Source organism: Pangasianodon hypophthalmus, chromosome 9 (assembly GCF_027358585.1).
Source record: "Pangasianodon hypophthalmus isolate fPanHyp1 chromosome 9, fPanHyp1.pri, whole genome shotgun sequence".
Taxonomy (NCBI): Eukaryota; Metazoa; Chordata; class Actinopteri; order Siluriformes; family Pangasiidae; genus Pangasianodon; species Pangasianodon hypophthalmus.
In genome coordinates this window covers 14344881-14370807 of record NC_069718.1, presented here as the reverse complement: position 1 = coordinate 14370807, position 25927 = coordinate 14344881, and the positions used below count along the sequence as shown (strand labels likewise).

Sequence of the window (25927 nt, the reverse complement as noted above, 5' to 3'; positions counted from 1 at the left end):
ACACTGATATGGAATGTAAAATGGTTTTCCTTAATTGATCAAGTAGACAAGGGAGGTAACACTGTGTCAGAATGCCATCAAAGAAATATCAGCACCATGGCCAGCTACCACAGCAAAACTATTGAAAATATGCACATGTACCTGAGACAGAGCCAGACCCAACTACCTGAGGCTGGGACGTGATAATTGTACAATTAATCCTAGGCTGGCAGTGCAATCAGAAGCAGACAAAGAAACATGCCAAATAGGAGAAGAACATCTCTGAAGGCTCTGCTCACCTCTGAAGCCAGTAAGCTTCTGAAGTACACTTTCCAATCAATAGATTTTCCCCATGCACCTCATAAGCCTATTGGCATTTCTCTATTTAGGCTGCTGTTCAGCAAACAACCCTGGACTCAGCATGACATAGCTTGGGAGCATTAACCATCAGCATAATTGAGACAAATGAGTGTGAAGCAGAAAGTGTATAACCAGCAAGCAACTGTCAGACAGGTAACCAGGTCATGAACCTCTCTGGTAAACTTCAAGTTTCTGGTGACATGGCAGAGGACTGTGCACACCACTGAGAAGCTGAAGTGTCAGGTGAGCTGGCGCAGCCAACAGAGAGGTGAAAATCCCAGTATGTTAATCCGCCAAATAGATGGATAAAGTGAATACCTGTTATGTTCGCTGTGGTCCCCAGGAAGAGTGAAGCTTGGCTCACAGCTCTGGGCCCACCAGTGCCAGAAACTCACTGGAGGTGGAGAATTAATTCAAAGATGTATTGACCACTTTCCCCAGTTAAACCAATTTTTTACAACATTGGTCACATACTGTAGATGAACCATCCCATACGGACCCCAATAGGTGAATTATGTGGCTGCGGTCATACCAGGTAATTAAAAGGGTAAGAGACTTAGTATATGGAGGGAGTCTGTAAGCCTATGGTCAAACCCCATGATGGTCAAGCTGGACGAGTTGCTCTGGTTCTGTAATGATTTCAAAAAGCTAAATAAGGTATCAAACTTTGAAACCTACCACAGTCTGCCTGGGTGGATAAGCTCATTGGAAGTCTGGGAAGACTGCACATCAGCTCCACCCTTAAATTCAGAACATGTTACTGACAGTCCTTTGTCCCTTGTCCCTGTCAAACACCCATGCCACGATGGGGGTTTGCACACCTGGTTGGGTCTGGCAGCAGCATGCCCTACCTTTTGAGCTCCTTGTGATCTCTACGCTTTAAGTGGCCATGAGACTAAAACTGGTGTTTTTTTGTATTTTGCATTGTGGCCACAAATAAGCAAGCATACAGTAAAATAAAGGCAAAAAGTGTGTTGTCATATATTCTTATTTTAATTTTACAGTTTCTAATTTCATTTTCAATTTTATGATGACTCATCGTGAGTCATATTGATATTCAATTTCAAATGCTTCCAATCAAATGATCTGAAGAACGTATATTGTATGCCCCAGTCCATAAACAAACTGTGGAAATTCCGTGCCATGCATCTACAATGGGCTGTTCACCGCTTGAACGTTGGTAACAAAGGAAAAAAAAACAGCAAACAGATAAACCTAGATAAGCCTAAACTTTGCAAACCCTTGTGCTCAAAACTGGCATATGGAATTGCGTAATCGATCAACAATTCGAAAGGATTTCTTCTGTATCAATGCAACCTTGCTATTAAGAGCCCCTCCTTAAAGGAGCCCAGAATCAGTCCTGGCAGCAGACTCAAGTGCCTGGTCCAAGTGTGAATACACCCTGAGAGGTGTTCATATATTATCTGATTGCTTTCTACATGGGAACTCCTGACCAAATTACATATTTTGTTGATTTTTGAAGTGAAAAGAATAATAAACTATAAAAAAATAACATTTTCTGCTAATGTTAATACACAATTCCTTTATTTTTGATGAACTGAAAACATAGGAAAAATAAATAAATAATTGTGGCATGTCTCAAAGTTTGGACACCCTACTAAGTCAGTACTAAGACAGTACACCTCCTTTGGAAGTTACTACAGCTTGCAAACACTTTTTGGAGCAAAGTCCTTAGTGTCATGTGGAGGTTTGGCTTTGCCTCTCTGGGCAGCATACAGGCAGTTCTATCTGAAAGTTTTTTTGGTCTTATTTGCAGAAAATTTTATTTTTGAAAATAGTTATTTTTTTGAAAATAGTTTGCTGCAGAGGTTTACATCTTTTCAGAAAAATCAACAAAATATGTAATTTGGCCAGGTGTGCCCAAACTTTTGCATACAAGTTTAAGCAAAAATACTTTTGCATACAACTGTAAGCAAAAACCTGAATTTTTGCATTGTCTTGCATTTTTCACCATATTCTTTGATCTTGTTTTGGTTAAGCCATTTCTTTGTTGATTTGGATGTATGCTTTGGGTCACTGTCGTGCTGAAAGGTGAAACCTGTTTTCATCTTCAGCTCATTACCAGACACCTGAAGGTTTTGCACTAAAATCGACTGGTATTTGTAACTATTCATGATTCCCTCCACCTTGATAAAACCCACAGTTCTGGCTGAAGAAAAGCAGCCCTAAAGCCTGGAATTATTATACCTTTTGGAATTGTTTTCATCAGACCATAACAAATTTTGCCACATGGTCTGGGGTGATTTAGTTGAGCTTGGATGTTTTTTGTGAGAAAGGAGTGTCCGTCTAACCACCCTATCCCATAGCCCAGATGTGAAGAATATGACAGATTGTTGTCACATGCAGAGAGTAATCAGTAATTGTCAGATATTCCTGCAGCTCCTTTAATGTTGCTGTTGGTCTCTTGGCAGCCTCACTGGTAAGTTTTGTCTTGTCCTTTTGTAAATTTTGGAGGGACATCCTGTTCTTGGTAATGTTGCTGTGGTGCCTCATTTTCTCCACATGTTGATGATGACCTACACAGTGTTCCATGGTACATCTAATGTTTTGGAAATGTTTTTGTACCCCTCTCCTGATTGATTCCTTTCGACAGTCAGACCCTGTACAGGTTTTGTCAGCTCTTTGCAGACCATGGCTTTAGCAGTCAGATGAAACCAAGAATATGTGAAGAAAATCTTAGAGAAACAGATGGTCTTTATTTGGGGTTAATCAGAATAATTTCATTGATGACAGCTGAGGGATAATTACTTGTGAACATGGTATTGAATATGATTGGTTAATTCTGAACACAGCCACATCCCCAATTATAGAAGGGTGTGCACACTTATGCAACAAATTTATTGTAACTTTTTTCTATTTTCCTATTTTCTCATTCTCAAGCAACATGCTTTACACAGAAAATATTAAATGACAAATCTCATAAATCCCATAAATGACCAAAAATCATAACAATATAATGAAAGAACCAACTATAACTAAGCCAGGCTTGAGTTTAAGGGCAATATAAAAACATGGGTGGAATAAACTGTTTCAGGAGATCAGCAAGATATTCCAGAGCTAACACCATCTAGGGCTTAAGTGATTTGCTTAAGACGGATTTTGTAGTCAGAGTAGAACTTAATAGGGTGTCTATTAAGACTAGGGTAAGACTGTATGTTATTTTCATGGTAAATCAACATAAAACCAAATGATCCAAAAGCTTCAACAAAGTGAATCATTGTTTCTGTTTTCTGACAAGACAGTGTTATTGCCATAGTGTGCCTGCGACTGTTTTAGTTTCTGGCAAGACAATGAGAGCAGGCACAATCTGTCTTCTGGCCTGTATCTTAAGTCTAATGAAGACCAGTCTTTGTTTTGGTCATCTGCTCTGAAGGGGGATTTGGTGGTTTGGGTCTAGCATGATGGCATGTTCATTGCAGACTTTATTTTAGATGCGCTGTTTGGTAGTGACTTCAGCATGAGAAACTGATTGCTACATTGCTGACAAAGATGTTTTTTTACCTAAATCTCAAAGTTTGACCATGACTTTGTCTACACAATGTTATTACAACCACACTGATCTTAAGACTAAGAGTTTATTTTTGTATATAGACTGCCTCATATATGCTTACAGAACAGCTTGAGAGTCTCAGTCATCTGTTAGTCAAGTGCACAGCTTCATATCCACTATGAAATTCCTTTACCATAACCATCTGCACATGTTTATACTGTTGGTTGCTAAATCTATCTCTTCCCACAGCCTGAGTGTGTATATATTTCTGGGCATCAAACAATGTGCTTCTAGCTAGAGCATCTGTATTGCATAAACATAATTTTGTTGGGGGTGCCAAGCACAGGGCAACATTATGTAGCAGTTTTCCATATTCTCCTTTCCAAGGAGCATTTTGCCAGATGCTCCAATCTCATTGACTTTTCTCATATTTACTAAATACACTATCATTATCTCTCACCATTATATCTCACACAATTGCTGAAAAGGGGACATCAATGCAACACTGTCTGATTAAACCTAAATGTAATAACCATTTCATTATGCTGCATCATTTACTTAGTGCATGAGTGATCTTGAAATATCATCTTCTCTCATTCCATACCAAGTCTGCAAAAATTAAATAATGAAAAATTATGAAATAATATCTACCATGTAACTCAAATAATGCTAAAATATTCTCCCCATTTGGTCATGACATACTAATATAAAGACAAATGCATTTCATGTAACAATTCATAATTATGTCATCTCCTGTATACATGTAGGATCTTCCCATAGGAGAGGACCAACAGGTCAAGCCATAATCATTTGTAAACCTATGAAAAAGCAGAAGCAGGTCATACTCTTGTGTGTGTTACACAGATCAAGAATAACTCTGTGAACTGTCTGCCCCCTTAAAAACCCTGCAAAGAGAAGTAAGCAGTGGTAAATATTTTCCTTTCTTAAAAACAACCATCCATGTGGAAAAATGGATAGATCTTTTACAATGCAGAAGTGTCAAACATGCAGGCCAAGACAGAAACACATGCTCTTGCACACAAACCCACACACCCTAGGGCTGCTTTTGACATATCCTTAGGGATGTAATGTCATGCTTTTGCCAAGAGATTTTCATGTAAATGAGCATAATAATTAAACCACCATTTGGATTTGATAAAACAGGAATAATATTGGGCTGAAGCAAAACAATTCAGTCTGCAGTCTGAAGAAATGATTTGCATTCTTTTTCTACCTACATGATTAAGTATAATAATACACATAAAATATGTCTCATGAGAAATCAACCGCCCCCAAAAAAGTGACATATACCTGTACTATATCCATCACTAATTCAAATGACATGCTTTTCTGCAACTTTCAGAATAATTTTGTTCTGCAGGAACATTATCGTGCAATTTGGGGAAGTTATTAGGAGATTTTTGGGAGGAATACAGAACACAAAAAGTTGTGCTAAACTGTTATGGTCTCTAATAGAGCTGTAAAGTTGTGGGAAGTGGGAATAGCCTAACAACAGACTAATCAAAGATTGTTTGTATTGCAATCTGGAGGTTGTTAATATGCATCTAATGACAAGGTGGCATGCATTTAAGCCAAACTGGAAGTGAAATGATATGAACAAGTAGCTGAAAACATGGTGAGACCATTTTTCAATTAGGACAGTAAAAACAAGCGAGCTACAATAAACGAAGGCTGTATGACTGGAGTTTTGGGGAAGTTTGAGTTTCTGTATTTGTGTACGAGAATAATTACTTGTGTACAAGAATAATTCCCCTCAGTCTACCCCACTAATCATCTCATCCAGCCTTCAAAAGAACAACACCAGCTGTGAAGCTCAGCAAACACCTTTTTCTCTTATGCGCTCACTTGCTCACACACAAACACTTTGACGTGAGCCATGTCTTTTTTCCACAAACAGTTTCACACCCTCACACCACCAGGTTGTAACACACTTTCAAGACTCTTCTTAACAGTGTAGAACCCCTGACCTGCAATTGATACCTGCACAACAAAGCAAAGAAGATGACATAAAATGGCTTCTCTCATCCTTTCATCTCGTCCCAAATTTCAAATGTAAATCATTCTATAAACCAGATAACCAGTAGCTGAAGGGGAAAAAAACAAATCCTTTTTGTTTAGTGCTGATTGCTGGGTGGAGCATCCAAACCTCAAAAACCAGGCAAACTCTCTGTCTTCTTCCTACATCAGAACCATGGCTCAGGTCTGACCTTCTGTTTTATTTTAAATCAAGCATACTGCCTGAGCCAGTTGATTTGGCTGCAAGCCTGCTCTAGCTCAAAACCTAAAAGTGTAATCATGCTGTGTATTTCAAGTATATGTGATTTATTTCTGTGAACAAGATGTGATAGACCTTGTGTTTTTCATTTTCCTCCATTACTCTTTGCCACACATTCTGGACTGCATTATGGAGGGAAGAAAAGAATGACAGAACCCGGACAGACAGCTTTGTATGGAGATTAACTGCACTGCATCTTCTGCTTTGCACTGTGCCTCTCAGGCACTCCTGACCTCAGTGTCAGGCCTACAAGAAGGCAAGAGAGGTTTATGTGGTCAGTTCTAAGGACTGTATTCTTTCACCTTATTTCAAAACTGAAGTCACAGAGAGTCGCCCAGGATAGGCTCATCCAGAAAGATCTTCTTTTCTACTTCTAGAGCAAATTTTAAAAGTTTTATGTCAGGTGACAAACGTTGTACAGTAGACACAGCTAAAAGACCTCCAAAAAAAAAACCTTTGTACACATATCTTATATCAGTTTGAAAAAAAGGGACTTTTCAGTGTAATGTGCACATGTTTCCAAGATACTGCGTAGTTTAGGTGTCATGGTTCACTGAGGTCATTCTCACACCATGGATGAACATAGTGACCACCACTTTGCAAACATGGCTACACAAAAGTGACATATAGAATTGTGCATGAATCATGTCAATTCAGAGGGAATTCACAGTTCAGAAGGCATTGTGAATTCTATGTGAAAGCAAACCTGCAATTATGAACCCCGCCCCCAAAAGAGCCCTGAATCAGTCCTGGTTGTGGACCAAGTTTGAAAATATCCTGAGACAGGAAAAGCCCTCGGGTATGATGGGAGGCATAAGACAGGTTTGACCTAGGCCTCTCTGAACAGTGCAGGAACAGGCTGTAAGAATTTGAGATATGGAATCCAAAGTGAAACATCCTTTTGACCTATCTGTAGTGTAAAAAATACTGAGCAGCCATCCAAAACTATCTGTTCTTTCACCTTTAGTCATCAGTGAAAGCTGATTCCACTTATCTTGACTTTTATCATCCCATTACTGGAGATAAATCCTGAAAGATTTCACTGCCAAAATCTCAGGTCATTCCCTCTTTCAACTGCTTGTTTGTTATTTGTTCTTCAGCATTCCCCTACAGAAGAGTGCAACCTACCAGTCACTGAGTGCCTAGCAATTACCTTCCTAACAACTTAATTCACACCACAGTCCCTGTCTGACAATTATCTCTCATGGATTAAGATCTACGAAAGGCAGCCAGAAAAAGGCCAGACTAGGGGAGGGCTGAGGAGGCGAAGGAGCATTAAGTGGTTTAGCCTGAGACTTTACACTTCCGCACAGGGCACGACCCGGTGTGTCTGTCTGGAACATGGCGTTCTGAGACAGTGTGTGAGCGATGCTGCTGCTCCTCTTCGCTCCATTTCCCATGTAAGCTTCAGTCGCACCCATGTATATAAAAATCCCAAATATTTGACCTAAAAGACTTTAGTGGAATAATAAGGCAATTGCTGAAAGTTAACAAATACAGAGACTATTAAGGATGCAGGACACATATGTTGATAAGAAAAAAAAATACATAAGGAAAAAAAAAACGTTTCCTCCCCTGAAAGGGCCTCTTAGTGCTTGCATGTTCTGGCGTTAAAGGAGTCAAAAATTATCAAATGTTTCTGGCTGCAACCGAAGCATGACTTGAATCCCACATCTGGCATGACCATAACAAAGATATGAAAAAAAAAAGGAAAATCAAAGGCAGGTTTCCCAGGCCAGTTAAACTTTGTGTTCATGGTGAAAAGAGTTGTATTGCATTAACAAATAAGAGCTCTTTCTCCCATGGAATATGAACATGTTATTCCATACAGGAACCTAGAGCCTAGACCCACTCACAAAACAATAGACTATTCAGCATTTGTCAAAAAATCCCAGAGTCTGGATGTGTCAGATGTCACAATTAATCAATCTATGATATCCCTTGTGCATGATGCATGTTTTATAAAACAATTTTGTAGAATTTTCCTGATTAAAAATTATTTATCAATAAAATATGATTAGACTTTGCATCTGCCCATTATTCAAACAATCCAACCTCTTGTGCCAACTTTTCATAGGTTCACAAATACTCTGGGGACTGAAAGCATTTCAATACCTAAAATGTAGCTCATAGACTTTTTAATTCGGTACTGAATGGTTTTGAATAAGGTCTGTGATTAATTGGCATGATGCTGTGAATCCCACTACTAATGATCTGAAATAACTGCTCAGGTTGAGTAGAGAACATTCCAGAGAAACTAAAATGCATTAATTGTTCAATTACCAAATTGCAAAGGCCAACACTTAGTGTGAATATATTTTTAGTTATGCAACCCTCAATCACACACAAATGCAGATTTTTCTGTTTGAAAGCAAGTTGGATGCAAGTTGTTTGAACACTGCACTCATCTGATTTCTGCTGACATAAACGACTTGGTTTTATAGATTTATAATCAAAATGAAGCAGTATAAAATGTGTGTACTGAAATGTCTCTGGGATCTCTGCCAAAGCTGTTAGTGTTGACTTCGCAGTGCCAGTTTGGTTAACACATCCCTTCATATAATTTGCACAAACTCCGACTGTAACACAGCCCCCTCTCACAGCTGATGGTTATTTGCCTCATTTGCAAAAGGAAACTGAAGAGATTTGACTTGGACGCTGCCTCTGTCTCTCCACTCTCTCTAATTTGGAGCACCAACAAATTGCTTTCAGCCCTGTGGAAGTCCTGGAAGAGTAGACATCTTGCCAAAAATATAATTATGCATTCCCACACACTGCCACTGAACAAATATAAATTAAAAGATAAGATAAAAAATGCTGATATATAATAAATTATTTTGAATTGTTGGAACATTCTGAGAAACACAATCAATCACATATGGGACTTGAGTGCAACACTCTTTTTGACCGAGACACAATATTATTACATAGCAAACAGTTTAATTGTAGTGAGATTGAAGCCCTCCTATACACAATAATTTGAAAAGTAGTGTATGGGGGTGATTGGGGGGTCCTGACAACTCATTAAGCAATCCAGAAACTAGCCAGAGACATGGCAGTGTGACAAATGCTCTAGCTATTATACTGCAACGAGCCATAACCTATTAATGCAAAATACACTATTATTGCTTCTGGCAAGCCGTCTTGCTGCCCCACTTTAATAAGGCACACTTTTCTGGATACATTTCTGGTAGTGTGATGCTAAACTCTAGACCAAAATAGATGTAATCTTAACAATGAGAGAATATGCAATGCTGTGTTTATGACTTGGTGTAGAATAAAACGTTTACACATTACGCAGATAGACATGAGACCTGCTATTCGACATGAGACAAAGTCTGAATCATACTTTCTCAATGTGCAAGGTGCAGCTGGTGTGTCTCAAGCTTAGAGAGAGAGACAGGACACCCAGCATCTCTCCTCCTCTTCAGTCTCAGCACCTCCCCCACACACCCCTATCTGACAGCATCACCATGACTTACAGCTTCCATTAGAAACATTTACTGCTGCTATGGGAAACAGGAAGATGGTGGGGGGTCCACAATTTTTTATCACAACTGTGGTATGATAAAAATAACTGTTGTATGTCAATGATTTTGTTTTTGTTTTCGGGCATTCACTGCCTAGGGAAGAAACATTTAAAACTTTTAATGCTTGGAGGTGTGTTGAAGAGTGAAAGGAAACAGAGGCATGGGCACAAGTGGCACTAGGTGGAATTATTGCCACCTTAAAGGAAAGTTCCACTCTGAAACATGTTAATTATGTTTACATTGAAATATGTGTGATGTGCTTAAAAGATATATATGCTGGTGCTAATTTGTTGGTTGGTGCTGTATTTTCTTTATACCTGAGAGAGGCATAGACTTGGCTCGGTTAGTTAGCAATCTCTGAGGTGACAAGCAGGATGCTGTTGATGGCGGTATTAGCATGGAAGTTGAAGCTGTGGAACCTGATCTGTTTAAGGGGAGCGTACAGATGAGGAGATGAGAGAGCTGGACAGACTAAAGGATTAAAGCGCTGCCGCATCATTCTCTTTAAGCTGAGATGAATTCCCACCGGCACCACTATCAGGGGACAGTTGAACAGCACTGTGGGTAATTTGTGGGGGGAAAAAAAAGTCAGCTCAGAATTTCCTTACAATATAAATATTTTGCACAACTGAAGAGCACATATAAATTAGAAATACTGATATGCAAGTCATTCAGGATGGATTTTCTCTTTAAGTCTGAAATCAGATCTCTGTGAGGTCTATCATACTCGGCTGTTGTTCATGCAGATATTATTAATCATACTCAACTCATGTTGTTTTAAATCATTATGTTTTTATATGATTTTTCATTAGGTATTTGGAACTTGATAGCCAGTACAGTAAAGTCATTATCTGAAATTTTCCCCCCTAGAAACCAAGAAGATATTCTGCAGTGCGACCTCAACATAATTTGCTTTGGTTAAGTAGCATCCTGAAGTAAGTAAGTGTTCAGCTGACACAGTAAAGAAAGATAAGATAAGAAGTGTTAAAATGCATTTAAGTGCAGCTAATGTCGCTTCAAATGTGGAATGTAAGAGTCACTTCTGTCAGGACCTTCATTCCTGCGATGCTGAATGAACACTGGTCCTGAACTTCTCACGTCATCTCCCCTCAGGTTCAGTCTGAGGCCGAGGCTCGAACTGAAGTGCCCTACTTCTTCCTCAACACTTTTTTTGTACTTTATTTTGAGTGTAGCGGCAGAGGTAAGTCGACTCACCCTCAGGTTACACTTTAGAAACGTGAGCTCAGGCGTGGTTGACGAACGCAGCGGAACGGCTCCTCCATAGCCCTCGCGCTGTGTGCTAGAGCCCTGGCGCGCGCTTCCCGCTCCGCTCCATCCGCGTATCTGCGCGCGCGCGCACGTGCCGCTTTGCGCGCGTCCCCGCCCACTCAGTTGAAAATTAACCTCTGCACTACCAGCGCGTTTAAACGCCACACAATCTTCGCACAGCGGCACACGACCTCTTAACGTGACTTTTAAATAATATCTGAAACAAAAACAAGTCTAAATACAAAAGTTGGGAAATGAAATAGAGAAAGAATGAACCCATACAGCTGAGATTACTCTGAGCCTGGCCCATACAGAGTGCCAAATTCTGTCAGTGCGATGAGAACAGGCCTGTTGGGAAATACACTGGAGTCAGTTTTCTAATAAAAACAGTCAAAATCCAGTCTGAACGGCATAGACCTTGGGAAACAGCTTAAAATTTTTAATACCGAACAGAAATAAGAAACAAAGCCTAGCACACAAGAGTACTCTGTGGATAATGAGGTCTCTCAGCTACTGAACTCTTCATCCCCTGAGCCTGATCCATCCTTTCCCACTATAACCACCCATGACCTCTTTCCAATGTTTATAAAGTGATAAAAGTCCTATTAAGCAATGGATTTTGGTGAGAGTGCAGCAGGAAGTGTTCATTAAGAGAAGCAAGTGATGTAATTCTCTGGACCTCTGTTATAAATTCAAAGCCTGTGACATCCTTTTATAAACCATTGAATTTACACGTTTCCAAGACAAAACTTACAGCTAAAACATACTCTTTAATGTCAAATGTTTAATTTCCCGGAATCTGCAGTTGGTCCTGACAACTGAGCATAACTATCAGTGATGTGTCCAGGCTTTTACACATGATGGCAAAAAAAAAAAAAAAAAAGAAAGAAAAAAAGAGGCATGGAGCATCAAGAGCACTGGGAGCAATGGGTGGCATAATGCATTCCCATAATATCTGATTTGTTCCATGGTGCAAAAATGTAATTAATGAATAAATGACCATTATCATATTATGGTTCATTATGTCTGTATGAAATGCCCAGGATTTATAGATTTCTCTGAGTTGTGATCAGAGACCAAAATCTGGGTGTTCATAGGAATCAAGAAGTTTGTTTGCCCCCTAGGTGCTATCCATTTGGACATGGCTTGGATAATCATCACCTGATAGCTGCACCTATCAGGAAAATAATACCCAACCTTTAATTGATACATAGCGACATCCATAAATGGCCCACATAATTGGCAGATGCTGTCCTCAAGTCAGATTGAGGCTATTGCTTTTTTCAGCAGATCAACAAAGTGATGATTTATAACCACTGGGCTATTTTTTGGAAAGTTTTTATTGTTTGGACCACTTAAACAGCTTTAGTCTGATTCAAAAATGTTCCCCTCCACTTAATGTGTTCCCAGATATCCCTTCCAGGCTTGTAAAAATTAAAAGGGGAAAGGGGCTGGGGGGGGCTGGGGGGTGGGGGGATAAACAGACCAGGCAAACCCAAGCTGAAGGTGGTGAGAATCTGTGAGGGAGGCAAGAAGGGAGTAAAGGGTGCTTGTTGTAGCCTAGCTGCTGCTAAGGCATGAGAGCTTAGAGTGGGTATGAAGATGGGCCTGAGAGAGTTGATATACTGCTCACCTCCCACTCTTCGTATCTGTCCATCTCTTAAACCCCGGCACTCCTCTACTATTCTGCCTTTTTTTTTTCCATGGCCTCTTAGAACATTGTCATGACGACATGGATGAGAAGTCCCTGGTGCTGAGCCCAGTAGTAAAAACTGAAGAAACTGGAGAAACTAGGCCACATGGAAGTTTTCGCCTGTCTTTTTGTTTTTAATAACAAGTGGCGAGGACAGCTAGGTCTCGTAAGAATCGGATGAGTCAGGCAAAGAAAGGGGGGTGGGCGAGGGGTTTCTGTAGCTCCAGCTTTGCCAAGACTGCCCCAAACAGTCTGATAGTAGAACAAAGACAGAGGAGAGGAAGAGAGGGAGACAGACAGATAAAACAGATGAGGGGGAACGAGAGAGCAAAAGAGCAGAAATCTGAGAAAGAGGGATTGTGTTAAAGTGCTGGAAAGATAGAGAGTGGAAGCTTAAAATAGTGGTTAATAGACACACAGAGACTAAGAGAAAACAAAAGGAAATAGAGAAGAAGTGGGTTTATCAATGGTTGTACGACTTGTTTCTTGCAAGCACTCCAAAATACACCATTACATCACAGAATGTGTGGGAACTACAGTGAAGCTCCAAAAAGACTCTCTTTATCTCTCTCCCCCAGTCTTCCTGATACCCATCACCAGAGACTCACTCTTCCATCTGGAGTACACACACACATACACAGAGACAGAGAGAGGAAGCACTATAGCAGGAGTGGAAGCTTAGTTCGGTCACCGTGTCTTGAGCTGTGATGAGAAAATGTGTGGTGACCTAGAGGAAGTACTTTATCCTTCTACACACCCTGTCCCCAGAATATAAAATTAACAGAAAACAGACTACTCTTTTAACAGCAAACAGCCACAATACTACAACACTTACAATATCACCCATTACACCACAGGCCCCTGAAATCCAAATCATGTGTTTTAAAATTAGTGATAGCACTGTCACTAAACCCAGATCTTTCTTCATATAGAGCACAAAGCTCTCACAACTCAATTCATAACAGCATCATAATATACAGCAATGTGTAAAAAGAAAATTTTTTTCTGTTGAATTTTTTCTACTGAATTCCATCTGGCAGCTACTGTTGACACTCAGAACCGAAACATATGCAGTATCAGTACATGACACAATGGCAGTCATTTATTCCCTTTTGAACAAGTCATACACAATGTAAAGCAGTGTATTCTCTACAGCGCAAATCAAGGTTTGATGAAGACTCAGCAAACATGTGGTTCTTTTTGTTCTGATGAGACCATAACTGAACAGCTTGACCTTGACACAAAGTCCTACAAGTGATGGAAACCCAACATTGCTCATCATTCTGAGGAGAATATCCACACATTGAAGCATGGTGGTGACATTATCACATTTAGAATTACCCTTGGCCTTTTGGTTGCTTCTCTGACTAATGGTGTCCTTACCTGGTTACTGACTGTTGGTGGACATTTTCCTCAAGACAGAGTTGCAGATATTCCATATTCTGTCCATGTTTTAATAACAGATATCACACGGGATGTTCAAAGTTTGGGATATTTTTATAGCCAAACACTGATACGTTACCACTCTGTCCTGGACTGCTCTTTGGTTAGGTATGTTCTCTAAGAAACTCTGGGGCCTTCCGGGTACATTCCAGATTTATTTATATTGACATTATGTGATACATTAATTGTACACAGTTGGACTCCATTCACCTAATTATGTGACTTATGTTGGAAACTGCTCTTGCACCAGAACTAATTTTCATGACATTTAACCCCAATTAAATCCATTTCAGATCCAGGATGTACCAGTACAAAATGTGAAAAGTTCAAGGGGGTGAATACTTATGCAACACATTGAATGTACATGGGCTTGATCATTGTCAATCCCAAATACAATCTCATGTTTCCTATCTACAGTATGAGAAATTTTCTGCTTAATACATTTGTTACCATAAGGTATCAGGAACCTACAATCGACTTTAATGGGCTAACCATTGTGAAACCCAACTGAAAGTCAAACAATGACAGCAAACGAATAAAATGAAAAAAGAATTCACTTATTATTTTTAACAAAGCAATATGATGCCAGTTATGCAGTAGATGCTCCAGCTGATTATGCAATCAGAACCTTGGAGGAAGCATGCGTAGCAAAGGTCACCTTCATTTGCAAAATTCAGTTTTTACAAGGTACGATCTCTGTCGTAACTGATCATCAACATTAGCTGAGATTAGCTGAACATGAAAACCTAACAGCTAGACAGACTCCTCTAAGCTGTAGTTAAATAAACTCATCTTGCACAGTGAAGCTGCTGCAGTGATGAAGCACAGATGCTTGGGGGGGGGAGCTTTGGGACCTCCTTTCTCCTGTACTCAGCTGGGCCACAGCCTGTATCCCATGCAGCTTTGACAAGCCTGCACTAGAGCCAACACTGCTTTTGTGTTAATAAGCTGACTGGCTGCTTTCACAGTCTGTGATTGTCAGAAGATTGCCAATAGACTGGTTGACCCAAAAGGAATTATATTATTTGTTTAAACAAAGACTCTCTGCCTGGGCTTAACCCATGGTTGTCCACTCAGATTTTGAGTTTGAGCACCCACGAATATCAATCTCTCTCTCTCTCTCTCTCTCTCTCTCTCTCTCTCTCTCTCTCTCTCTCTCTCTGTGTATCTCAGGTGCTACTGCTGCAGAACCGCAATGATGCATCTGTGTGTACGCTTAGAAGTCTTGTGAATGAGAGAGAGTGCATGAGCTGGTGTCTCAGGTGCCGACTGAGTTGACAGGCATCTGAATTTGGACCACTTCTCCGTTTGCACCTTGCTGGATCTGTATGGCCTCCTTTACCTCCATCTCTGCCTGCAGCGCAGAGCCTAGTGCCTCAGCCTGAAGTGACAGAAAGAGGGAGGGGGAGAGAGAAACAGCTAAGATGAATATGAGTTGTGATAAAAACAGACAAGTAGATGACAAGATTAGAGAAGAGGAATGAAAAATAACTGAAGCAAAAAAAAATAAAAAATCAGATTGAAAGAGGCCGTGACAGCCATACCATGACAGAAATGTATACCATGTTTTAACAATACTGTCATCACTTACATTTTTTTTTAAACGTACTGCTGTTAGCACACTGCATTAATACAATGTTTATTTTCTTTGATCACTGTTAACACTACCATTATGAACTCAACTCTATCAGTGCTGCGGAATTTGAGAGCCCTACCAATAATGGGCCATTGAACCAAAGTGAACTGCAGAGGGGTTGGATTAAGGCTATACTTTATCTCTGTCAACTACCAAATAAAAACAGTGTGTGAGGCAGAGCACGAGGGACGACGATGAGTCACTTCTGAGAGCGGAGCATGTTGAGTGAGTCATTCCTTCCTCTCACACTCGCCAAGAGACTGTACACCTGCACAACATGAAGAGGCAATGTCACTCAAGGACATGGCCCAGGAACACACTAAAGCCTCTTTCTCTCTCTTTCACACACACTCACACCACACAGCTGTGAATCCAGCAGCCTACACTACATCAGTCCCTTGTGTGCCATAGCCCTAAAACATTGATGTTTTGACCTAACATGTTCAACGGATACGATCTGTCTGCCAAATGCTCTGTCCCATGTTCTTCAAGCACTCAATCATGAATTGTAACTGTTCCACCACAGGGCAGTGATGGGAATTCCTGCTTAAAGTCCTGATGAAATCAAAATTTAGTTTTAGAGCTTTTTCTAGTCTTTTAGCATTGTAGACACAATTAAGATCAAAGTTTATTCTAATTGTACAGTTTCTCATTTACACAAACTGTAAACAAACTGTACATTCATGTAGTTGTGGTTGTGCGGCATCTTGTTTGCTATACACCTTCCAAAAATCTTGTGTTTTGAGAAGATGTTTGGAGTATATATGTGTGTATGTCTGTGCTCATTCCCCCTCCAAAATCTTGAGCTTGGCTCAAACATGTAAGACTGTTGCAGGCTGCACTAACTGTGATACAGCTAACAAGTGTGTATTAAACAATGAACAAGCATTTGGACATATCAAGGCACATTAGTGAGTGCGTGTGTGTGTATGTGTGAGAGAGAGAGAGAGAGAGAGTGTGTGTGTGTGTGTGTGTGTGTGTGTGTGTGTGTGTGTGTGTGTGTGAGAGAGAGAGAGAGAGAGAGAGAGAGAGAGTTATCCAAAAAGCTTGTTTCTCAATATAGTTGTATTTTACTGTCTTGTGATGAACAGCAGTCTTTTCCCTCTCTCCCTCAGGTAGCATAAAAACTGCTGTGGACTGGTTACAAACGGCCCACGGCCCAGGCACCAATTCAAGGAGTGATGGCTGGAGGTCTATGCTCTAGGATATTGAACATGACTAAGTCACAGTCGGTAAACTGGCAGTGAGAAATGCACATAGTTGAAAACAAGCTCTATTTAACTTGTGGCCTCTTATTTAGCTGGTTTGTTAAGCCACTGTTGAGTCTATTTAGACTGGACAGGAAGTGTGGCATATCTCGCACACTAGTCAAGATTTTTTACATGCTCCCTCCCTGACTTCCTGTTTTGAAATGAAATATGTGAAAGTACAGAATCAAATCATGGCTCTCAAGCTATGTCATGGGCATTTTAAGTAATAGGTGTGAAATCAGAGCTCATATAGCCTAATGGTTATTGTAGTTCCTTCATTTATTTTCTATTGAAAAATCAGGTCTCAAGAAGAAAATTCAGTTCTGGATTGGTTCTGAGAGAACATCAGTGATAATTGGGATCCATTATATAGACTTTTTTCTGCTTGTAAACATTGGTGATATCATGCACCAGGGAATATAGAGTGGAGGCAGAAAGCCAAACAGCAGTCAAACTAGCTAGCTAGCCTGTGCACATGATAATGTTAGCCATGTTTCAATGTCAATCATTTCAGTGTATGCACAGCCACTTGGATTAAAAGGCCACGAGGACTACAACAAAAAAATGAACTCTATACAATGGTTTAAAACAACCGGATCTATATGCACTGGCTGGATTGGCCAACGATGTGACCCTCTGGCCTACCATCGAATGGCCTGACAAACACATCTATCTGGTGGAGAAACCAAGCATCTACACCAAAGAAAAACTGAAAGCATACAAGTTATTAGGTGCATACAATTATGTACTTTGTGTCCCAGTACAGGACATACAATATAAACGGGAATTCCTGATGATCTCTTCAGTCCAATCTGTTCTTTGGATTGGCTGAAGCGAAAGATGCCTGCCTGTGGCTTGTTTCTTGCTCAGGTATGCAAGGTATGCAATAAAAATGTAGATAGCTTTGGTTTCTTTGTCTAGTTTGATACCCCACAACACAACATGACAACATTTGAACAACAGTTTTTCAAAGAGGGTAGGCTGTATACAGTAAATACTGGCTATAGATATATTAAAGACCTCTTCTTTCATTAACATCATTTACGCCATTCCTATCATGCCTCCAGCGAACCTTTTATCTCCAGATAAATTACAACTCACAAACACATGCACACATCTCTCCGCTTATAGCTCAGCTGTTCTGCCCAGCACTGGAACGTGACCTATGGCTGAACCAGCACCAAGGAGGTGTAAGACTTTTTAACAGCATCCATTCTGTCAAGATTCAATTGATCTGTACATGGAACAGCATTTCCTGCCTGGAAATGTTCTTTTACTTGTATCTGCCCACTTTTTGTTATTTAGTGTCTTTTATGGAAACTATTGCATTAAAAAAGGCAAACAAAATGTTGGGTCAAATAAATACATCAATAAAAATAACTGAGTAATTTTTCAAGCACTCACTAAATGCTACCACATGTTGGGTAAGAGATGATAGCAATTCTCATAATTCTCATTCTACCCTTCATACAGCGTGGAGCTTCGTAGAAGCACTGACTTTATGACAGTAAGGGGACCATCAAGGTCTGATTCAGGTACAAATGCGAGAAATGTCAAATGCTATGAAGGCATGATAAATAGGTTAAAAATGTGCAATTTGATTGGAGAAATGTGAGGAATTGATTTATGTATACCCAGCAGTATCTCCTGATTGCTTTCTATCTGTACGATGCTTTTGCTGGTCATGAAGAAGAGGCTGTCAAGGTAAATATGGCTTTATCAATGCCCAACTGGTTATAATACAAGAAAAAAAGCAGAGAGTGTAAATGGACACCTAAATATGAATCGATATACAGTGACCTTTCTACAGTTTAGGTAATTATGGCAAATTTCATTATTCCTCAGTGGCTGCTTTTACTGATTCCCCCCCGTTAGGTCAGAGCATGGTTTAAAAAAAAGAGCACGTAATCACCAGATTAACTTGCTCTGAGGTTGTTGATTTAAATCAACTTGCTTGTTGATTTTTTTTTCCTATGCTTTGATAATCATCAATCATTGAAGACTTTTCCAGATAGCCGCAAAGTGTAAACAAACATGATTACAGCAACAGTTACAATAAAACCCAGATGATCCAAGAAAGTGCAGCTCAACACACGGGGTAATCGAGAACACACTCTCCAGTGAACCCATGTTGTCATAAAATGCACCCAATGAGGCAACACTGCCTGAACTCATGCTTCAGAGCTGAGAAGGAAAGGGCATCAATATCAGAAGAGCCTGGCTGTGAATGAGATAGGCTGTGAGTGGTGAACAAGGCTAGTCATGAAGTCTCTCACACACTGGCCCTCTGGGCTTGGCACAGCAAGCTAAAGGAAGATGACAGAAGATGAGTGTTAAATATCAGCCAAAGATTTGTGCGTGTAAGGAATAGAGAGATGGATTGATGGAATGAGAGAGGAGAGATGGAATCTGAGAGAAAAAACATGCCAGGAAAGACCAGTACCCAGGCTTAACACTTGGACAGCAGCCTGTAAAGAGAAATATGAGGACATTTTGTTTGCATCAGTTTTGTACAAGCAGGACAGGATCTGTGTATTTGTTTGGAGGAGAGAGCAAGAAACCTTGAAATACAGAGAAACAGTGGAAAATGGAAGAGTGAACATATGCCACGGTACACTGAAGATGTGGAAAGCTGCCCAGAGACAGAACAAGAGAGAGAGAGAGAGAGGACAAGAAAAAAGTGGTGCAACAGGGATGCAGATGTAGTCCAACATTTTTCAGCGTTGACATTAATGAGCCAGCAGTGCAAATTAAACTGTCTGCTTTCCCTGGACCCACCTTATAGGATAGGAAAACAAAACTCCTGCTCTATGCAGATGACTCGGTGCTGTTGCTGCTGCTGCTCACAGAATATGGGCTATAGCAGTTACATTTATCAGATGACCTTATCCATAGCTACTTACAGAAGTGCTTTGTAGTCTCCATCAAAAACATCTTCATGCTAGATCACTATGTCAGGTACTAAGAATCCCATTAAGCTAAAATGCTGTTAGGCAGGAGGGTTAGGACAGCAAGAAAAAAATGACAGATTAAACAAATTAAATAAGTGCCAATTCAAGTGCTTGGTGAAGTTTGTCTGAAGACAGCCAGGGGAAGTTCATTTTGCCACATGGGTGCCAGGACAGAGAAGATTCTTAATGCAGGTCTTCCTTGTACCTAGACAGATGTTGGATCCAGTCGATATATGCTAGAGGCTGGAATGGAGTGTGGTGCAGACTGGTGTGTGATAAGTGCCCTCAGGTAGGTGGCACTTACACTGCCAGTGGAGCGAATGCAGCAATGAGGTCATGTGGGAGAACTTGTGAAGGTTGAAAACAAGTTTTATAGCTGCATTCTAGATCAGCAGCAGGGGTCAGATGGCAAGCAGGGGCACACCTGCCAGAAACAAAATGTAGTGGTACAGTCTTGAAGTGACAAGGGACTGACCAAGCATCTGAGTGGTCTCTGTAGCTAGTAATGGCTGGATCTTCCTGGTGTTAACAGATAAACATGCATAACCTTTACATGTTATCAATCTGAGGCAAGAAGGATAGCTGGTTGTCCGGAAATACCCCAAGGTTGTGTGCAGTGCCGGATGGTGTGATTTCAGAGTTGTCTAGGGAAATCACAAGATCTTTACTTGGGGATGCATATCCAGGGATATACTGCAGCTAAGTCTTGCTGGGATTTAGTTTCAGCTGATGATCTGCCATCCATGAGCAGTACCTGGACCTACTGGATAACCACTGCCAGAACTGAGGCTTGCCATTAAACCTTGAAAAGACTAACATCATGAGCTTTATGAGACATCTAGACACCAGGAACACAGATGCAAGTTTCAAGGTAGCAGTATCTTAGAGCACACAAGATAGTACATTCACAGCATATCAGCCTCACCATTACTGTTTGGGGAAGTTTTAGAATGGCAGTGAATTCACAAAATGAAAAAGCATCATGTTAGGCAAAAAAGTACATTCTACCAAACTGATGTACCCATCTTAATTCTGTGTAAATTAATTTACACCATTGCACTGTATTGAAGTTAGGTATAGTGACGACTCAGGCATCATCACTAAACTAGAAGGTACAAGCAGTCAACAAATACCCTGAATGCAAAATTCTTCTAAATGATGCTGAAAGCCTAAAAGAAAACAACCACAAATGCAAGAAGGACAGAATTAGGCTGATCCTACTTTCAACTACATCCTATAATTTTCCTATTAGTCACTTTATGTATTTAACATCAGCTTCTGTGTGACTACTGAGTCTGTGGCTGTGGCATCAATGGGATTCAAATTTGCTAACTCCTGACAATAGGGCAAGCATTTTTCTGTTATGCCAAAACACTATATGACTGTTATAGCAAAAAGGGGCCCAACGCCATGTTAATGCCCATGGTTTTGAAATGGGCACATATGGGTGTGATAGAGCATCCATATATAGGGTATGTTCGTCATATTTATTAAACGCTGGTTACACAGACCCTCTTTTTAATGACTTTTCACTCAGGAAATGTTTTTTTCCTGAGGAGGCATGGAGGTATGGGGCAAGGAGGCATGGGGCGGAGTGAGCATTCCAGTTCATCCCAAAGGTCTTCATTGGGGTTGAGGTCAGGGCTCTGTGCAGACCACTCACGTTCTTCCACACCAACCTTGGCAAACCATGTCTTCACGGACCTCGCTTTGTGCACAGGGGCATTATCATGATAGAACAGGTTTGGGCCCTTAGCTCGGAAGACATCCTATACAATTATATGTCTCCAACTTTGTGAGAACAGTTTGGGGAAGAGCCACATATGGGTGTGGTGTGGTGGTCAGGTGTCCACAAACGTTTTGACATATAGTGTATGTTGGACCAAGGCCATGAAGAACTATTTTGTTCTGCTGTGTACTTGCTGGAATGACAAAGTTCTACTTCTGACTATTTGATGATAAAAATACAAGAACCCAATTCCAAAAATAGTATGAAAAGACTCAATCCCAGGGAGGCGTTGCATTTTAAGGCACTACAGTCCCACAAATTGACTTCAGAAGAGGGTACCCATAGTCAGCTGGTTCACTTACCCTTTTATTGGCATGAACACAAAGCACACCCAGATCAGCGCCACTTTACAACCCAATAAAATCATCAACTAGCATCAAACAGAGTTAAGACACCTGTGTGGAACATTGCCACTGTGAAACTAAAAGCCAGAGTCAGCCAGAGTGCTATCAGGCTCTAAACAGAGAGGACTGATTGGCACAGTATCTACTCACTGTTGCAGCACAGACAGCCTGAATAAGTACACCTGGCTTCTCAGAGAGGAGGGAGTATGTGCACACTGTATGACAATTTGACTGTTAAAAATGTAAAAAGTCTTGAGAAATTTTAATATCTAAATACCTCTGAATTCTAATCACAAACATTAATCAGAGGTTTCCATCTGATAAACTACAGAACCTCCTTGGTGAAGGGTGTAGAACAATACTCACTATAAAGTATGCAACAATATCTATTGTTATTATTGTTGTCATTATCATACAGCTGTTATTAATTTTGGTAATATTATTGGTATGACTGTTATTAGTGTTATTTGTGATTCCGATCCATTTCCCTCCAATGTTCTGGCAACATCGTAGAACACACAGCCATGCCAATAAAATTTAAACTGAATTGAATGAAAAGATAAAGTACATATGGGGTCCACCTATTTTATATATACATAGAAAAAAGGAATGGCAAATGGAGTAAAAAAATAAAAAAAAGAAAAGAAAAAAAAGAAAAAATAAATAAATAAAAAATGCTTGGCTGAGGTGTAAAGGTTGAAAGATGACTTGCAAAAAGAGCAATACTTTTTTTTTTAATTTTTTTTTATCACTGATGATTGGGCCATGAGTCATGTTTCCAACTCCATTCAAACATTCCTAAAAATTTTATTATGCCTTTTGGCTGTAGTCCAAATATCTTTTATAAAAACTGTCAGATTATAACATGTTTATAACATGTTTTACATGTATGTTTTGTGTAAAACATAGGATTTACTTTTAGATTTTTAATCTCTTATGTTCCAACTAATTTATCTTGTGCTTCATTAGCTAGCAGGTAAAGATGGAGACACAATCTCTCCTCTATACTGATGCATGTTTGGTGGGTCTTTCATTTCCTGCAAAAGTCAACAATAGCCATGCACTTTGTAGTCTTTTCTCCTTACTCTTGCCATGTCATCTTCAGTATTTTCAGATACCAGTAGAGAAGAAGAAAAAGATTCAAAAGTCTTTTTTTTTGCAGTCAATTTTTGCCACATTTTTGGAAATTCAATTAATTTGTGAAGCTTTTGAATGGGAATCCAGCTGCAGAGACCAATGGACAGATGAAGGAAGGATTTAGTAAATACATGTGGTGTTTGCAGATTGAAGGAGAAACAGACCAAAGAAAAAAAAGCAAATGAGAGTGTGTGAGATGTGAAAAAAAGAGCAGATACACAGAGTGTGGCTAAGATATTCCTAGCTTGATTCAGTGCATTCCAGCTGAAACGCAATGCCACAAATCATCAAGGAGGGAAAGATGTTAGTACAGTTTTATAATGCCATTGGTTCAGAAGAATCCACTCTGTTCCTGGTGGGAGAGAAGGATGGATATTCACATAAACCACCTGGCAGAGACACAGGCAAGTTTCACAATTTCACACACTTCCTCGTTTCTATACTTCGCTCTCCTTAGCATAATAAAATACCATTTAAACATATAGACAACAGTGACTCCCGAAAGTCAGCTGTTTTGGTTTTGCCAGACTGGCCACTTTAAAGGCTCCATTGGGAAGCAAGTGCCCTCCTCTTTCTTTCCACATGGCCTGCATTACCCTCTACTTCACCACCATGCCAAAGGGATTTGAAGCTCATCTACTAATTATTACTTTCCCTTCTTCAAACATTCCATCTTTCGCATGCTCATATGCTTTTAAATGCTAAGAAGAATCCAGACAGTGGGCAGAACTGCTGGAATTCTGACTGCATCTCATTCTGGATGTGGAGAAGAATATATTCTTCATGGTGCAGAAATAGGAATGTAACATGTATGCCTCGTTCCAAGCATATGTAGCATTATGACACACTCCATACATCCTCTAAAGGTGACTTGTGCCCGGGAATTAGAAGGATCACTAAAACTTTTGTGGTGTTTGTGTAAACGTGGCCTTAGCATCTTTGAAACATGATAAAGTCACCATAAGGAAATGATTACAGTACTTCCTCACATACAGGGCATTACAGAGATAGAAAGAGTAAGACAGAAAGTTTATGAAAACAAACTAACGTGATGTGCCAATTTACAGAGCCCAAATGCTGGAGCCAGAGCAGTGGGAAGGCAGCCAGGATTTACAGGAGGTATTAAAAAAATAAATAAATAAACAATTTAAAAAATATATCCAGCAGATGCAACTCCATCCTGACTGTATCAAACCTGCCATTCTGAAGTGTGCTGAATGGAAGTGTTAACTGTTACCTATGGGGAAGAGTGTAGGGGTGTGTGTCTGTCTGTGTGTCTCCTTACCTGCACAGTTCCTGTGTGGTCAGTCACAGAGCCCAGCTGGACGTATTGAACTTGGATGTCATTTGCCTGCAGAGGAGACGCCTCCACCGTCCCTGTCCCATCAGCAGAGGCCACTGCAATGAGCTGAGTCCCTCTCAAAACCTACACAGATGCACAGAGTGAAAGCTCAGGATGAAAGGATGCCAGCTGAGACAACCTGACTCATACTGCTTATTTACTGAAGGCCACTCTGTAGTACATCCACATGGTAGCAGAGACAGGAACAAAGCTGATATATTTGTCTAAACTAGTGTTTCAAGTTAACGCTTGTATAAGTGGGAAACTGCTCAAAATACCTCATGGCACAATCTGAGTTTACATGCAGTCTAATAATATTTATTATCTAACTTCAATCAGCAGTAAACCAACTGAGGCCATTCTGAATGGAGTTTATCTGATTGAAGGTGTAACTCCGTATAATAATCTGTTTAATAGAAAAATAACTGCCAAATAAACCTTGCATGTGATTATTTTTACAACTGCAATATAAATAACTGCATGTATTGTTTGCATGTGTGCACACTGACCAAAATGGAGGCTTAAATAAATTGGTTTTAACATACCTAGGAAGATGAAAAAAAAACCCCCAAAAAACACACAATTCTGAAGTTGGATAGATTGTAGGTAAGGGACAACAACTTATAATTCTACTTGCTTTCTGTTCATTAAGGGCTTTTGAATCACGATTTGCTCAGACTGACACCATTTGAGACTTCTGTGAAATGCGCATAAGGCAATTCAGCACTCAACCAAGTGTGAACCAATGTTAGCTACTTGTTACACCAGCAGGACTCATTAAGTTCTTGTTCTGGTGACACTGATGTGCCGCCCATGCACATGCATTCAGATCCCATGTAACATGCAGGTGAACTACAGAGTTTAGGGTACATGTACTACATTCTGAATTTGCAATCCATATGAATTCTTTTACACTGACAAAAATCTTTGCCTGGAAACTTTGCATCTGATGGGTCTGTGTGTGAGGCTGCCAGGAACTTTAAAATCAGAGTTTACAGTCTACCCCTGCTCTCTAATTCCCAGCATGTCACACATTACACAAACAGGGAGAGAGAGAATTATTCAAAAGAAGTACCAGATGTGTATTCACTAGTGGTGTTATGATACATTGTGACACATCACGATACAAAAATATCGATTCTATTAATTATGCATCTAACGCAATTGCACTGTTTGAACACTGGAGGTCCCAATCTGCACAACCCATAAGATATATAGAGAGCATGCTGGGCCTGATAGCTCCATACGGCAATGACAACCTGTTATAATACTTAAAAGAGCTCTTTAGTAGCTTTCAAATGACACCAGCTCTGCGCCACTGTGATCTACAGTCTGTGAGTACGAGACTACGGAAGCCGGGCATTTTAGCCAACTTTGGAGCTCTATTTCCAGTTAAA

At 40.1% G+C, this 25927-nt stretch overlaps 1 protein-coding gene and 1 non-coding gene across 4 annotated transcripts in view; both read right to left on the bottom strand.

Annotated features, from left to right (window-relative positions):
- LOC113529436 (uncharacterized) overlaps positions 1–11819 on the bottom strand; it is a 122146-nt gene extending 110327 nt beyond the window's left edge. The window contains exon 1 of the transcript XR_008302339.1: positions 10892–11819. This is a non-coding gene — a transcript (uncharacterized LOC113529436). The remainder of the gene's footprint in view (positions 1–10891) is intronic.
- Positions 11820–13718: 1899 nt separating this feature from the next.
- Positions 13719–25927, bottom strand: part of banp (BTG3 associated nuclear protein) — a 48397-nt gene continuing 36188 nt past the window's right edge. For all 3 annotated transcript variants that reach the window (XM_053237079.1, XM_026919960.3, XM_026919961.3), the window contains 2 exons: positions 24474–24614; positions 13719–15462 (listed from right to left, as the gene is read on the bottom strand). In XM_053237079.1, the coding sequence (XP_053093054.1) occupies positions 15340–15462; positions 24474–24614 (264 nt within the window). In that variant the 3' untranslated portion in view covers positions 13719–15339. The remainder of the gene's footprint in view (positions 15463–24473; positions 24615–25927) is intronic.